The sequence below is a fragment of the Salminus brasiliensis genome, chromosome 2 (genome assembly GCF_030463535.1).
Source record: "Salminus brasiliensis chromosome 2, fSalBra1.hap2, whole genome shotgun sequence".
Taxonomy (NCBI): Eukaryota; Metazoa; Chordata; class Actinopteri; order Characiformes; family Bryconidae; genus Salminus; species Salminus brasiliensis.
The window spans coordinates 53,951,069-53,967,037 of record NC_132879.1 but is presented as its reverse complement, the minus strand read 5'-3'; the positions used below and the strand labels follow the sequence as shown (position 1 = coordinate 53,967,037).

The 15,969-nt window shown below is 44.6% G+C and overlaps 1 protein-coding gene across 4 annotated transcripts in view; it reads right to left on the bottom strand.

Annotated features, from left to right (window-relative positions):
- The window catches only part of dock4b (dedicator of cytokinesis 4b), a 162,497-nt gene that overhangs the window by 76,206 nt on the left and 70,322 nt on the right, over positions 1 to 15,969 (bottom strand). For all 4 annotated transcript variants that reach the window (XM_072673179.1, XM_072673180.1, XM_072673182.1 and 1 more), the window contains exons 11-15: positions 14,342 to 14,474; positions 13,481 to 13,569; positions 5,084 to 5,209; positions 694 to 818; positions 92 to 254 (exon numbers count right to left, since the gene is read on the bottom strand). In XM_072673179.1, the coding sequence (XP_072529280.1) occupies positions 92 to 254; positions 694 to 818; positions 5,084 to 5,209; positions 13,481 to 13,569; positions 14,342 to 14,474 (636 nt within the window). The remainder of the gene's footprint in view (positions 1 to 91; positions 255 to 693; positions 819 to 5,083; positions 5,210 to 13,480; positions 13,570 to 14,341; positions 14,475 to 15,969) is intronic.

The window sequence follows — 15,969 nt, the reverse complement described above, 5'->3', positions numbered from 1 at the left end:
TTTAGAACGGAATGTCATGTCTGCATGCATAGTGTGTTGGTGTCCCAATACTTTTGTCCATACAGTGTAGTATTCAAAAAGATGGTCTTACTGGAGCAGTGGCGGAACTCGAAGCGGACATGCGAGCCCCGGAACATGTCCACTGGGATGGGCAGCTTGATCTGCTCTGCCCAGCGTGGGCTGTTGTTGTGGTACAGCACAAACGAGTGATACTCATCTCCACCCGGCTCGCCTGACCCCGCTGCTACGTAGCTCTGGAGAGTAACACACAAACACAAACACACAGTGAGCAGATCGCAGTTTGGCAGGCTGCCCACCAGCATTCATGTACAAGTTGTCCGCACAAGCAGGAAAACCACAAGCCGACAACAGCTCCATCTGCATGTGGTTTCACAAGTACGACACTCGCAAATAAGCGCATCGAGCCAGCTCAGATTAGCGCCACTGACACAGTGCTAACATGATTGTTCTGCCGTACGCTTACAGAAGCTGCGACGAGTCTGATTACTCCCGCATTAACCAGAAAATACAATTTAGTAAGCTATGATTTTTTTTTTTTTTTTGAGTGCCCTCATATTAAAAGGGGCAGCTCATGCAGCTGCTGCTGTTAAGACCTACTGCAGAACTTAAATACTGACTGAAGGCCAGTGCTAATTCTTAATGTTAGAATGAAAACGTGAGTAAACGGATTACCCTGAGAATCTGTCCGTCCACATCCAGCGCGTAAACCGTGACCTCCACGTTTCTGGCTACCGTCTTCCCGCCTTTCTCGAACTCTCCTTTCTCCAGGGTGATGTACAGATCATTCCTCATCTCGCCTGTGGGAAAGCAGACACATCGCAGAATGCACAGGTTAAAAATAGGATGCCTGTTTATTCTCTGACACCCCCACCCCCATCCCACAATGCCACCAGTGCTGGGACATGGGTGGAGGTAGGGGGCTCATAATATAAAGAACAGATGATGCTACACTATACGTCCAAAAATTTGTGGACGCCCCTTTTAACAATGATTGCTGACCCATTGCTGACACAGCTTGTCTAGTCCCTGTAGAGAAGTACTGCCAATAGAATAGGACTCTCTAGAGCAGAGCACATGAACCTATTGGCACCATGCGGCCTAATAAAAAAGGCGTGGGCTATAGAGGGGTATAAAGCCCCCCAGCATTATTGAGCTGTGGAGCAGTGGAGGAACAGTGTTCTCTGGGGTGAAGGATGGTGCTTCTCCAGAACTATAGGGGTGAGTTGGGGAGTTGGGGATGACATCCTGGCCTCACTAACCCTCTTGTGGCTGAATGTCTGTACTGTCCAGGAAAAAAAGGCTTTCCACTAGATTTTGGAACATTGCTGTGAGCGTTTGATTGCACTCAGCTGTTGAAGGGATTAAGAATAAAAGAAGCTTTTATAAAAACGTGAGCACAGCACAGACAAACTATGACCAACTTTCACAAAATGCTGCGTATGCATGTCCATGCGTGCATGTGTGTGTGTGTGTGTCCGCTAGATTGAGGAGTAGCCATTAGTACTGACATACACACCTCACTCTGAGTCAAAGTACATGAATACACACAGCAGCACCTACACACACACACACACACACACACACATACACACAAACCACAATAACCTATAAAAGCCTCACCAAGTGCTACTAACCGGTGCATCCTATGTCTCACTGCAGTGTGTGATGAGCCACACACACACACACGCACACACAAACTCATTCTTACAGACAGGAAGAGGGCCTCCGTTATCACACCCTAACAGTTCTCATCGGTCGTCCACACCTTAACGCACACAGCGAAAATGCAGTGCAAGCACTTCGCCTGCACTCACTTTCAAAAAAACCAAAAAAACAATAAAAAAGGTGAAAGGTGAAAGCTCGCAGCAAGTCTTTAAGCCCACTGCTGCAAGGCCTCTGCAACACACACACACACACACACACACACACACACACACACACACACACACCTTCCACCTTTATCTGTATTCTGAATGAGATTTTCTCCCCTTATAAAGCTGTATGTCTGCAGAAACACCAGCCTGAATGGGCAGGCTTAACTGCTCTCAGCCGGATCAGGTAAATTTGCAGCTTAGCTACCATACACAGGCTGAACGGACTGAAGGGCTGAAAGCCCCTGGGAGCACATGTTGATATATTGAATTTTATGTATGATACTAAACCTGGGTGTTCAGTGAAGCGCTCAGAGAAATGTAACTAAAAAAAACACGAAGCAGAAAGCTGATAAAAACGCTCCTCACAATTCACCAGAATGCTCCACCAACATATACACCCCTCTGAGAAAGCTCTGGGCGTGGTCTTAATATTCTAATGAACATGCGCAAACAAAATGTCTATATGTTACCATGGCGACGCACACTGCACTTAGCTTTTTACTTTGAACTAAGGTTGTGAATCACAGATCCTTAGGGTTTACTGAGGTTCTGATATCTAGAACCGGGTTACCGGCCGATATATAGATACAAGCTCGAGCCACGACTGCGGGAACAGACTGCAGGCACAGTCAGCCCAGCCCAGTCAGGTACGGCTATGCGTGTGTGGTGGGCCGCGTTTCTTCCCGGCATTAGCTTGCCAGGTTTAGCCTTAGCTTTAGCTCTCCAGGTTGCTCAGACTTGAAAAGGGGGCGGAGCCATGTTAGCCATGTGATTGGACAGGGGCATGCTGATGTAAACCTGCCCCACCTTTTGAGGAAACACCTCATTCCACTGATCATTTAAGAACCAAGCTGTTCTCGGCTATTAAGAATCTGACCAGGACAAGATCTTCCTCAGGCTTCCTGTATCGTCACTGTCATGGTTCTTTAAGTGATGCCATAGGAGAACCACATTTGGTTCCATAAAGAACAAATAACAAATAACAGCCTGTCCAGCTCAAGCTGGTCAAGCTGGTCAAGCTGGTTTACCATCTTAGCTCTTGACTAGCATAGAGTTTAGCTGGTCTACAAGCATGATCAACCTGGCCAAGCTAGACAACCATGTGGGTTGACCAGCAAGACCAGCAAGACCAAGCTGGTCGACCAGCACGATTAACATAACCAAGCTGAATGAGCACCTTTACCATTGAATACCATTGAATCCTGGATTTCCCAGCATTGGAGAGATGTGTGTGAAGTGTGCAGAACCTTTATACTCCATTATATCAAGTGATGGTTCCTCACACCCACTCATCTCTATCACAAACATGGTTCTTTATGGAACCAAATGTGGTTCTTCTATGGAATCACTCAAAGAACCATTTAAAAATCAATGGAGAGTTGGGCTTCAACGCAGTCCAAAGCCAATTATAAGGATGGAAATAGTCCATGAATAAGAAGAAGCCTGAATAAGAAATCTGAACCCGACCCAGGCCTGACAGGTACTTAAGAAAAGGAGAGCTGAACTGGACTGAGGAGGAAGTGAACAGTCAGATCCTGTCTGGTTCAGACCAACAGTTCAGGCTCTAGCAGCCATATCCCTTTGAGGAGAAGGCACTTTTGCGGGCCTGCTCCTTTGTACGGGCAGTAATTACAGGCCGAGCGGCTGCATGCATGGGTGGCCCAGACCGTTTCCTAGAGCCTGGATTAAAGAGGCTACAGAATGGTGGAGGCAGCAGAGCACAGGGCAGCGTGGAACCGGCTTGTATAAATAGCTTTTTGGAGAAGCGGGCTGGTGAGGCAACACGGCATTTCTGCACAGGAGGTGGCAGAAAACACTTCCTCCCGCTGCTTTAGCCAAACACACTGAGAAGTGCGTGCCTAGGGGAGTGCGTGTGTGTGTGTGTGTGTATTCTAACCTCACAATGTGTACACACACTTGGGCTGAGTGCGTGTTCTCGGTTTGACATCTCTCACTGACCAAGGCTGGACTTTAAAGCCTGAGCTATCGAGATTTACTGCCATACCAACCGTTGCCGGGGAAACGGCCAAATCCTTACAGTAAATTGTCAGGACATGTTTCTAAGATGAGGGGCAGAGGTTGGTTAATGAGAGGGAATGAAAAAAAACAGCACAAATGCGCACACACACACACACACACACACACACACACACACACACACACACACACACAGCAAAAAAGGGTGTGCGGTCTGACAAACACCCCCTGCACCGAAATACTAAAAAATACACCAAGCAGCCTGAGGGCACCCATATTTTCAAGTGAGGGAACATTCATATGGCGAAAGCCTAAGACACAAAATTTCACCTACCTCCATTCTCAATAAAAAAAAAGTACCCACACACATATAGACAAAAGTATTGGGACACCTGCTCATTCATTGTTTCTTCTGAAATCAAGGGTATTAAAATCAGTACTATCTGTCTAACTAACTATCTGTTACTACAAGTAACTGTCTCTACTGTCCAGAGAAGAAGGCTTTCTACTAGATTTTGGAGCAGCATTGCTGTGAGGATTTGATTGTTGCATTCAGTGACAGAAGTGTTAGAGAGGTCAGGATGCTGGATGATCACCACCCCACCTCCACCATCCCTAACTCACCCCAAAATTAATAGATTGAGCTCCATCCATCATCCCAGAGAACACAGTTCCTCCACTGCTCTACAGCTAAATGCTGGAGGGCTCTGACGTCAAGCCGGTCACTTTCAGCACATAACAACACCTTGTACAATAAATTGACAAAAGTATTGGGACACAGTGGGACATAATCATTGAATTCAGGTGTTTCAGTCAGTCCCATAGCTGCCATAGCTGTATAAAATCAAGCCTTTAGCTATGCAGTCTAGCTGATATATTTATAGCCCTCTAGCCCACACCTGGCATTAGGCATCATGGTGCAAACAGGTTTATCTGCTCCAGAGTGTCCTATTCTATTGGCACGACTTCTCTACAGTGCCTAGACATGCTAAGCATCTGTGTCAGCAATGGGTGCAACTTAAAGTAATAGTAGCTAATAATTACTCCAAAATCTAGTAGAATTTTTTAATAAACAATAATTTAACAGGTGTCCCAATACTTTTGTCTATATAGTGTGGCAACTCAAGGACAGCTCATAATTTTATGAAAGATGATCAGCTCATTGTTGTGGAAGAGGGTGGATCAAAACACATGACTTTAGCCTTGCTTACCTGGCATGATGACATCAGAGAAGCCCAGTTTCCTGGTGATGGACACTCCTCGTGAGAAAATAGCCATGTACTCCCTCCTCAACTGCTCAATGTCTCCATGCAGTAACTGGAGAGCCACTGCAAGGCCTGGGGAGACAAGGAACACAACACCTTATTCATCCAGCAAACTCATAAACACACCAACCCATGCTGTTTTCAAATGGCACTATTTACATTTATTTTTATTTTCCATTTTTACTCTTATAAAGTTGTACGGCCTGCAGTAACGACACTCATCACGTCAGCATGAACAGGCAGGTTTAGCTGCTCTCAGCTAGACTGTATAGCTAGAGGCTTGATTTTATACAGCTATGGCAGCTATGGGACTGACTGAAACACCTGAATTCAATGATTATGTCCCACTGTGTCCCAATACTTTTGTCAATTTATTGTACAAGGTGTTGTTATATGCTGAAAGTAACCGGCTTGACGTCAGAGAGGTTGGCAGTGTACACAGTCATGTCAGAATGTTATGACCACCTACGTAATAGTGGGACTAACCACTCGCCGCCGTTCCCTTCTGGCATCAATGGCCAGTGGTATTCGAGATGCCACCACCCTTCGCACCCCTGTTACAGTCATATGGGGACATTATGACTATCCCGGGTCTGGAATGAATTCGACCGGGGACGCCATGGATGCCACATGACAGGGTTTTCTGCACGTGTAAATAAGCAAGCACACCAGTCAGTTGTTGAAGAGGGCAAAATGAACGTAATGGGCAAAGGACACGATTGGACCGATGTCCAAAAGAACATGATAATAGGGTACCGACGTGGGATGCTCTAGAGCCGCCGTAGTGAAGGGATGAATGACTGCAAAACACTGGTACATCTCTGATATTATCATTGCTTCTGAAACACTGAATGACTGCATGCATTCTAGGAAATGCAGATTTAGACCACTAAAAGCCTGTAACCAACAACAACCAGTGCATAGTAACCACATAATCTGCATAGCAACAAGTAGCTCCACTATGTCATTATCATTTTCTATTCATCTTATTTTTTTTTTACCATTTGCCCGATTGCTCTTTCCGTTCATTTACAATTCTGTATTATCCGGATCACAGATTATCCGTGATCCATTTAATCTCTAATAAATACATTAAATGGACAAAAGTATTTGGACACTTTGCAATCAAGGGTATTTAAAAAGAGTTTATTCTGCTTTAGCTGGAGTAACTGTCTCTCCTGTCCAGGGAAGACGTGTTACAAGATTCTGGAGCACTGCTGTGAGGATCTGATTGCATTCAGCCACTACGGCATTGGTAAGGCCACCCCAACACATCCTAAAAGTATTGGATGGAGAACCGTCCATCATTCCAGAGAACATAGCTTTATACCCCTCTAGCCTATCTGCTCCAGCTTAAAGTAGCTAAAAGCACTGATTAAAAAGGGGTGTCCACAAACATTTGGACATGTGGTGTATATTACAATTGCAAAATTATATTGGCCACCCTTATGACAACAGACGTTCGTCAAGTCTGTGACAAAATGACATGCAATCAATTACAAGACTGCTATAATAACCCCACCCCCAGCTAATGCAATAACACCCACCCACCCACACACACACACACACAGAAATGTGCACAGCTGCAGTGCAATGATAGTGGAGTTCAGCTCCAGTTTCACGTCAATTAGGGCACAGAGGCACAGTGAGGGGAGCAGCTCTGGCTTTATGAATAATCAGTGAGGGGAGGCTTCTCCCTCTGGGTTAGGTGTATTGCACCAACCTCAAGGCAACTCTCTTTCCCTTTCATGTGCTTGAGCCCCAGAGCACACATGCCCTCACACACACACACACACACACACACACACACACACACACACACACAGTCTGCCAGCCTCTTTACAATGCCAAGGCCAGGGTTACAACTGTTCATTAGCATTCTGCTTGGCACCACAAACCGTCCAGTACTTCCCAGGTGCTCTGTACCTCTCAACTGGAAGCTCTCGCTGTCAGTATCCGCTATTCTCTCTCGTTGCCACAAACATTATACATCCAAACATGTCCAGACACTCCTAATTCCTAATTTACTGTTGACACAGGTGCTCATCTGCAGACACTAAGCTCGTAGAATGTCAATGGAAAAGTAATGGCAAAAAAAAGGGAACTGTGTTCTCTCTTCACTGGCTTCCTGTAGCTGCTGCCTGCATCAGATTCAAAACCCTGACGCTGGCCTACAAAGCCCAGAACGGACCAGCCAGCCCCTCCGTACATGATGGCGATGGTCAAAAGCTGATCTGCACCAAGAGCCCTTCCAGCTTCAAGTACGGCTCGGCTCGACCCGCCATCCCTCAAAATCCACGGAAGACGAGCGTCCAGACTTTTTTCTGTCCTGCACCAAAGGGGTGGAACGAGCTTCCCCTGGGTGTCCGAACAGCAGAGTCCAACGCTCACTGTCTTCAAACCCAGACCGAAGACCCTCCTCTTCTGACAGAACTTGGGCGAATAGTAGAGTGGTCTCCTTACTGACTTGCGTTTAGTAGAGTCTAAACTTAGAGGATCTTTGACTTATTAGTCTATTTAAACTAGCTGAGGTTTTTCTTGGGTAAATAGTGAAGCACTTTTGTAAGTCGCTCTGGAGAAGAGCATCTGCTAAAATGTCTTAAATGTCTTCAGTAAAGATAACGATTCTATACAGAACCACAGCAACTCAAAGAACCTCTTAGACACCTAAATGGTTCTTTGCCTAATTAAAAGTTCATTGCCAAAACGCTAGAAGCCATTTTCAGTACTGCACACCCCCATGTAGATGGTTACATGAACTCCATGAATACGACGATGCTTTTGAAATGCGGCGAGGTGCAGAGTGACAGGCTCTCCTACACACCTTTCCAACCAACTGTCCTTCTTTTACCGTGACTAATTAAGCTGCTTTCACAATTACAATGTGTCAAATCCACTGCTCGGCTTTCAAGCACATTGCTTTCAATGGGACATGTGTAGCATACGCAGATCTTCATAACGCTGAGCTCATGACCCCCACGCACAAGGTCACCTAAAGTGCAAAAGCTGATGGTTCCTCTTAATCTACTGTACACCAGTGACCGCCCGCCTGCCCGCCCCCATTGGCTAAAGCATTGGTGGAGCATTGAGTTTAAAAGCAGCTTTACTGTAATATGCCATCTATGCTTTCTATACTGTATCTACTTCCAGCCATAACATTAGTACCACTGACTATCTTCATCTACAGTGGCTTCATCTGTCAAGGGGTGGGATCTATATACTAGGCAGGAGGTGAACAGTCAGTTCTTGAAGGTGATGAAGGGGTTAAAAGTGTAAGAATCTCTGGAGGCACTTTGACAAGAATCAAAGTATGATGGCTAGACGACTGGGTCAGAACATCTCCAGAACATCAGGCAGGTCCAAAAAGTCCAAAGACCAAAAGTGCAAAAGTGAATCCATGGAGGCCTCACGTCACAACTTACAGGACTGAAATGATCCCAGCTTTAGTCTTGGTGCCAGATAGCACAGCAGGAACCTTCAGAGGTCTTGTGGAATCCTTGCCTCGAATAGGCAGCGCAAGGAGTACCTATTCAATTTTAGGCAGGCGGTGCTAATGTTATGGCTGATCTGTGTATACATTCACGACTACATTAGCCTTTTTCTTACATTTGAATTTGACTCCCGTCTGAATCACTCTGACAAACAAGTAACTCCAGCATCAACACAGCAGTGGAGCATCTTCCTCTCAAAGGGTTTCACTTCCCTTTCGCAGCTATTAGTGCGTGATGTAAGGCGGCCCACATTAGGCCACATGCAGACGCAGCAGTTCAGTGCGGAAAAAGTGATGGGTTACGCTTCCTAAAGCTTGAAGATGTCATTTTTGGCTTTTGATGAATCACAGTCTAAAAGATAGAGGAAGTTACCAAGGTGATTTCCAGCTACAGTCCCAATCTAGGAGCATAACATGAGGTTTGCAGAGACTTTGCAGAGAGTTTGAAAATTAGCATAAAACACTGGATCTGGATGATTTCCAACTTTCTGCGGAATTAAATGGTTAAGTCCCCAGTTGTGGCAAATCTGATGTCCCAAAAAGCTCCATCACAGATAATAACTCCACTAAATGGTCACAAATATAAAAGTTTTGGCACAAAAATAGCCACTACAGGCTAAAACAGCACTCATAGACTTATCTCATTAACCACACCATTTCTAACACTATATGCTATTTACTATATACTATCCAAATATTTGTGGACATCCCTTCTAATGACTGCAGTCAGCTAATGCATACACACATACAACTCTAGTCTAGTTCCCGTAGAGAAGTACTGCCAACAGAATAGGACTGATGCCAGGCGTAGTTTAGGAGGTATAAAGCCCACCAGCATCTGGAATGATGGTTGGTGCTCCATCCAATACTTTTAGGATGAGTTGGGGATGATGAGGTAGAGTGGTGAGCATCCAACATCCTGACCTCACTAACACTCACTCATACAATCAAATCCTTACAGCAATGCTCCTCCAAAATCTAGTAGAAAGCTTTATTCCCTGGACAGTAGAGACAGTTATTCCAACTCCAAAAGCAGGATCAACTCTTTTTATTACCCTTGATTTTGGAAGAAACAATGAATAAGCAGGTGTCCCAATACTTTTGTCCATATAGTGTAACAGTGTTTACAGTAATAATGAACAGGACTAGATATATTTTAACAGGTTTAATGCCCCTACAGGCAACATCACAGATAATTATGACACTAAATGGTTATATTTGGGCCAAAATACAGCTTTTTTAAAGATCCAGGCCATGGTAAGGTAAAGTAGCACTCTCATTCACCACAATTTTAGCATTTGTAAGATATTTACACCAAACATTTGCTTTTAATTAAGCTTAATAAATCCAAAATAATAAACAATAAACTGCGGAAATGCGTTAGTTTCATATTTTCAGGTTTACAGTACAGGGTTTTTGTTATTGAATGCACTGCAGTAGAACAAGCTGTTTTATAATAGGCTCACAACTGATACACGGAAAAGTCATTTGTGTCAATCAAGGCATGATTAATGCTCACTGTGCATCCTGGTCTTTCTCTGGTAATTCATTTGTGCTCAGTAGGCAAATGAAAAACAGTGACTGGACACGGCCAGCGCTCAGGCCGATCGATGGCCCTATCTGGCAGGCATTCAAAGGCCACGAGCCTCACGTCTGATAAACGCTGTTTAACAGAGTGGGCTCGGAAAAGTCCTGTCTGAGAATCAATTGCTGAGCGAACACAAACTCTCCATTAATCATGCAGGCAGATTCAGTGCATGAGCGCTGCGGTAGAGTGAACCCAGTTACCCAGGCAGAGCTGAAGCAACAACAACACGCGAGCGCTCGTACAATTAAGCGCCGGCCGGCCACTTCATTAAAACCACCTCCTTGTTTCTCCACTCATTGTTCATTACATTAGCTCACTGACCATACAGGAGCACTGTGTAGTTCTAATTAGTAGAAGTCCAGACTGTGTCCATCTGTTTCTCTGCATACTTTGTTAATTAGCCTCCTTTCACCCTGTTCTTCAATGCTCAGGACCCCACAGGACTGACCACCACAGAGCAGGCTGTAGTATTTGGGTGGTGGGTCATTCTCAGCACTGCAGTGACACTGACCGACATGGTGGTGGTGAGTGTGTTAGTAGTGTGTGTTGAGCTAGAGTTTGTCCACTCACTGTCCATTCTATTAGACACTTCAAGCTAGCTGGACCACCTTGTAGATGTAGAGTCAGAGGCAGAAGCTCTCTAATCTGCTGCTGCACAGCTTGTGTTGGTCATCCTCTGGTCCTTCATCAGTGCTCACAGGACGCTGCAGCCCACAGGACGCTGCTGGCTGGATGTTTCCGGTTGGTGGACTATTGATCCACTTGTACCACCAACGCAACACACTACTACACAACTACTAACACACCACCACCATGACACCACCTTAATACTACAGTCTGCTCTGTGGTGGTCAGTCCTGTGGGGTCCTGACCATTGAAGAACAGGGTGAAAGGAGGCTGATAACAAAGCATGCAGATGGACAACAGTCAGGAGTTCTACTAATCAGAACTACACAGTGCTCCTGTACGGTAAACCGAGCTGATGTAATGGACAGTGAGTGCAGAAACAAGGAGGAGGTGTTATTGACGAGGACGGTTGGTGTAAATACGTAAGTGCAGCCATGCAAGCAATGTTAAAAAAATGAAAGAAAAAAAGATTTCAAGCACTGACTTAATTATTTACCTCCAATATACAGTACAAATTTAATTCCAGTGAAATCCGCCGGCTGTTAGCACTAATAAGCCCCAATAATCTTGTTCCTTTAACCACCTCTCAGCATAAGCACTATAATAACACAGCATGTAATATAATGTTGGGGGATTAATCTAACAGCGCTGAAATGGTCGATAAGTGTTTATCACTCCACGCATATGAATATGATCTTCTCGCGACGCCTCTCCCGAGCCAGCGTTCAATAAGAATTCACAGAAATGTTTTTTTTTTTTTTCTCGCCCATCAATTCCCATTTGCAGAAATCATATCTTCATTTATTCAGGAGGAATCTTTCATTAAGGATTTTGAGGGACATCATGCCGGCGCGAGGTATTGTTCCTTGCCAGACGCGCTCCGCACATCACTGCGGATAAGGCCGCTGAGTAAATGACTTTGTGTCAGTCATGGTAATTAATGTGTTCCCTCACACTGCTTGCGATTATTCAATATCCGTCGCTTTTTGACGCCGCGCTTTCCAGAGGCAGAAGAAATGGCACGAGGCTGCAGATCGTTCCAAAAGATTGTCCCTTTTGCGCTACGCATCAAATCCTTTAAGCTATCTTTGCATTTCTTCCTTTTCCCTTCTGCTGCTTTGAACATACACAGCCTATAAAGATTTCATTAGCATAAACAGACGAGGCCCTGAGGCTGCCTTCATGCAAGCTCATGTCTGAATTTATTACGATCTAGCAAACAGAAACTCAAGTTTCTGTGAGAGTCATTAAGTCATTAAGTCATTAAGTCATACATCATGCAGCATGCTGTTACCAGGAAAAGGCTTTAGCTGATAAATTGAATATAACTGAATAAACCCCTGCTTCCCTCTTCCAGTACACAGTTCCCTGTGCCACTGGCTGCAACACTTCACTTACATGCTTAACAGTTGGAAAGGTGGTCTTTTAATGCAAATCTGTGCCCACATTTATCAGACATTTCGATGCTCATTGTGCTCAAAAATGTCCACAGGACCTTGCTTGTTACTATGGGTGTAACGGTGCATAGTTCAGGGGTCTAGTGCACACATATCTCAAGGAGAATACCCTGTATGAGCTATCAGGGTAATACGATACGATAATTTGTATGATATTGTGGGAACCGTAGTGGTTTAGGTATTTGCTATGGTAACTGTAGTCTTGTTTGCCCCCCCCCCCTCATGTTTTTCTTCCTCTTGCTGGTGCGTATTGAGAGTCAGGCATTTTTTCCTCTTCTTTTCTCTCTTCATTCTTTATCTCTCACTGTTCTCACCTTTTGGTTTGAAACCACTGAACAGAAACAGGGGTTTCACCAAAATTCTGGCTTTAAAATCAGAAATTTTTCAATGTTAAATATTTTAACTCATGAAATCATTGAGGATCTGGCGAGGACGATGTGTTAGCGTTTTGGTGTGTGTGCGAGTGGAAACATGCTAACATTTACACTTTGCTGCATAATTAACACACTACAGGCTGCATCAACTACCACAAGGGGGCGCTATATGGCACCAGATGAAACAACTGTTTGTTTAAATGACACAAATAAATTTCCACATTGTATCGTACTCGTACCGAACTGTGGTGGGAAACCATGCAGTTGTGTGTCCTGCTACACCCTTACTTGTTACTATTTAGTGTATGCTGATACTGTACACTAGTTGCTGTTGTTATTCACAGCCTCTTAGTGTAATTTTTTATTATGATACATGCAGTTATTCAGTGTTTGAGAAGTACCGACAATATCCATGATATACTGAGGAAAGGATACCGCACCATAATTACCCACAACAGTATATTCGTCCTATTGCCCACCACTACCTTAGTTAGTCTACAGCAGGGGTCTCTAATCCTATCTGCAAAGGTGTGCTGGCAGACTTTAATCCAGCAGATCTGAAGCACACTTGATTAAATGGAAAAGAAATGTGCTCCAGCTTAATCGGAATGAAATCCTGCAGCCACACCAGTCCTCTGCGGATAAGATTAGATACCCCTGATCTACAGTAACTTTTCAGATGATCTAGCAGAACTTTCCACCACTGCAGCTTGAGCGGATAATCCCCGCCAATGCCAACTCTGCTATCTCTGACTGTTCGGTCAGGTCAGTTCTTGGTATGGGTTTGAAATCCAATGCCGGCCTTACCTGTGTTGGACCCTGAGAGGTTATATCGGGAGTTCACTTTTTTAATGATGTTCTCATGGATTTGGTTCCAGTCACTCTCTGTGTTGCAGCTGTAATGCAAAGAGCAGAATGGCAGTCACAATCACAGTCAGTACTGCATGTACTCACAATGTAATATACGCAGCAGGGGTGTAATTATCCTAATAGCCATAAAGCCTGTGTATGTGCGTGCATTAGTGTGTGTGTCTGTGTGAGAGAAAGAGAGAGAGTGGTCAGAGGATGAAGTTAAATAGGTTTGTCTGGCCATTTCAGTGCAATGTAGGTCATGCTATTAATGTGTCTATACCAATTTCTATTCCCTGGGGCGATCATTCTGTGCACCAAGTGACTTCACATTCAATATGTGTATGTCCAGAGATCTGCCCAGTGGCTAGGAGGCAGCTTAAATTAAGCTTATGCCTGAACTAAAAGGGATTTTTGGTGGAGGAAGATTTACAAACAAGTCCAACTTAGTTTAGGACCCTCAGACACCATCCACTAGGTTCTAGGGTTGTAGAAAAATATCGATATATCGAAAAACTAAATCTCAAATAAATGTGATTATAATAAGACATAAACCTGAAATAACAACCTTTGGGCACACACATATCTTGGCTGCTCGACTAGACTGGGAGTACAGGGATATGTTTGTACATTTCATTTTTGTACTACTACTCTCTAGATGACCTTTGCCTTGTTTTTGTATTATACACTATATGTACAAAAGTATCCAGACACTTCACTTAGTAGGGGGGGTTGGCTGAATTATGGCTCAAAGCAGTGAATGAAGGCTTGGTGCTGGTATGAGTGATTGAGGCGTGGTAGCAGTTTCAGGTCACTCACGCATAGACTTTGAGGAGGTGGTCATCTTTTGAGTCCGCGGTGAGGAGATCAGCGATGCTGACCACAGCACAGCCGAACGGACGTCTGTACTGCACATTGCATGTGTTCTTCTTCTCGCCAGCCCCCATGCGTCCTACACAAGCACACACACACACACACACACACATACACACATATGCATAAACCATTCTGAGAAGGATATTACATGCCTGCAGGGTAGCCCAGGCACTTAGCCAAGGCATCAGCAACAGTTAAATGGAAACAAAGGAACCAGTGCTGCACAATGTGGACCATGTTATGACCGCATTGTTCTACATACACTCCAACAAATAAAGGTGCTACAAAGTGTGTGATGCCAGATAAGAACCATTTTTGGTTCCATAAAGGACCCAGTGCAAGAGTAGAGGCTGTTACTGCTTAAGGGAAAAGAAAAAGTAACTCTTCAGGAGCAGGTGTCTACAAACTTTTGGACATGCAGTGTTTTTTTCTCCACAGATTCTCATTTCATAGGTTTAAGAATCCTCACATTAACATAAAGCCTCATCACACTCACACAGCTCTATAAATAGGGTTCTCTGTGAAACCACCGCTTAAGGGTGTAGCACCCTCATTTTTTTTTAAGAGTGCATTTTAATTGCATGTATCTCAACATAGCAGACGTGAAAAGTGGCTGAAAGCAAAACTGTTGACCGGCGGTCCTGTAAATAACCTGCTTAATCAGAAACACCCACATCGGCTCATCTGGACGGGCTGAGGTCACTCAGCCCACAACATAACAAAGCTGTAATTTGTTAGAGAGCTTATTTGCATCTTGCAGCCTACTGTAATATCAATATTGCATAAGGCCAATATTACAATAATGATTAACCCTCGGCCACTAAAGGGGACAAAAGCATGATGTAACTTTTTAATGAGGATTCCTCACTTTAGGCTCAATAAAGTGGAGAAATTCTGTTGAAAGAGCAGAAGTACAGACTAAGAGATACATTTTTGGGGATACCTAGCGATGCGGCATTACCGACAGATTAACAACGAGGCAGTGGCTGGATTCACGAGTGTTGGAGGAGACATGTGCTAGTCTTTACCTTCCTAGTATTGGGTGGCATTGCTAGTGATAGGGGTTCTCTATGGCGCTTCGAGTGGCCCAGTGGACTAAGGCACTGCCTGAGTCCCCTGTCATGCTGCTTGCCATCAGCAGCCGAAATCGGAGAGAGCACAATTGAGAGCACTTTGCTCTCTCAGGGTTAATGGCACTTCCTCGGTTTTTCATTTTCTCCGAGCACACTGGCTACCTGACACATTGAGACAGTGCTAGTCTTCACCCTCCTAGTGTTGAGGGCACTCTACCTGCGTCAGACCAGCTGCCACCTACCAGTCTGACCATCAGGCTCCCCACCCACCACCACCCAAACCAGACTAGCTGCACACCCTCCTACCAACTCTACCTGTTTAATGACCATGTTCAAACCTAAATGGACTCGTAACTATCTGCCACTATTAACTATCTGCTGTATCTGGTTCGGTCATTTTTATCAATAATTAATAAATAGTTCTGATCAGAGGAGGACGGGTCGGGTCCCTCTTGTGAGTCTTGGTTCCTCCCAAGGTTTCTTCCTCCAGCTCTGAGG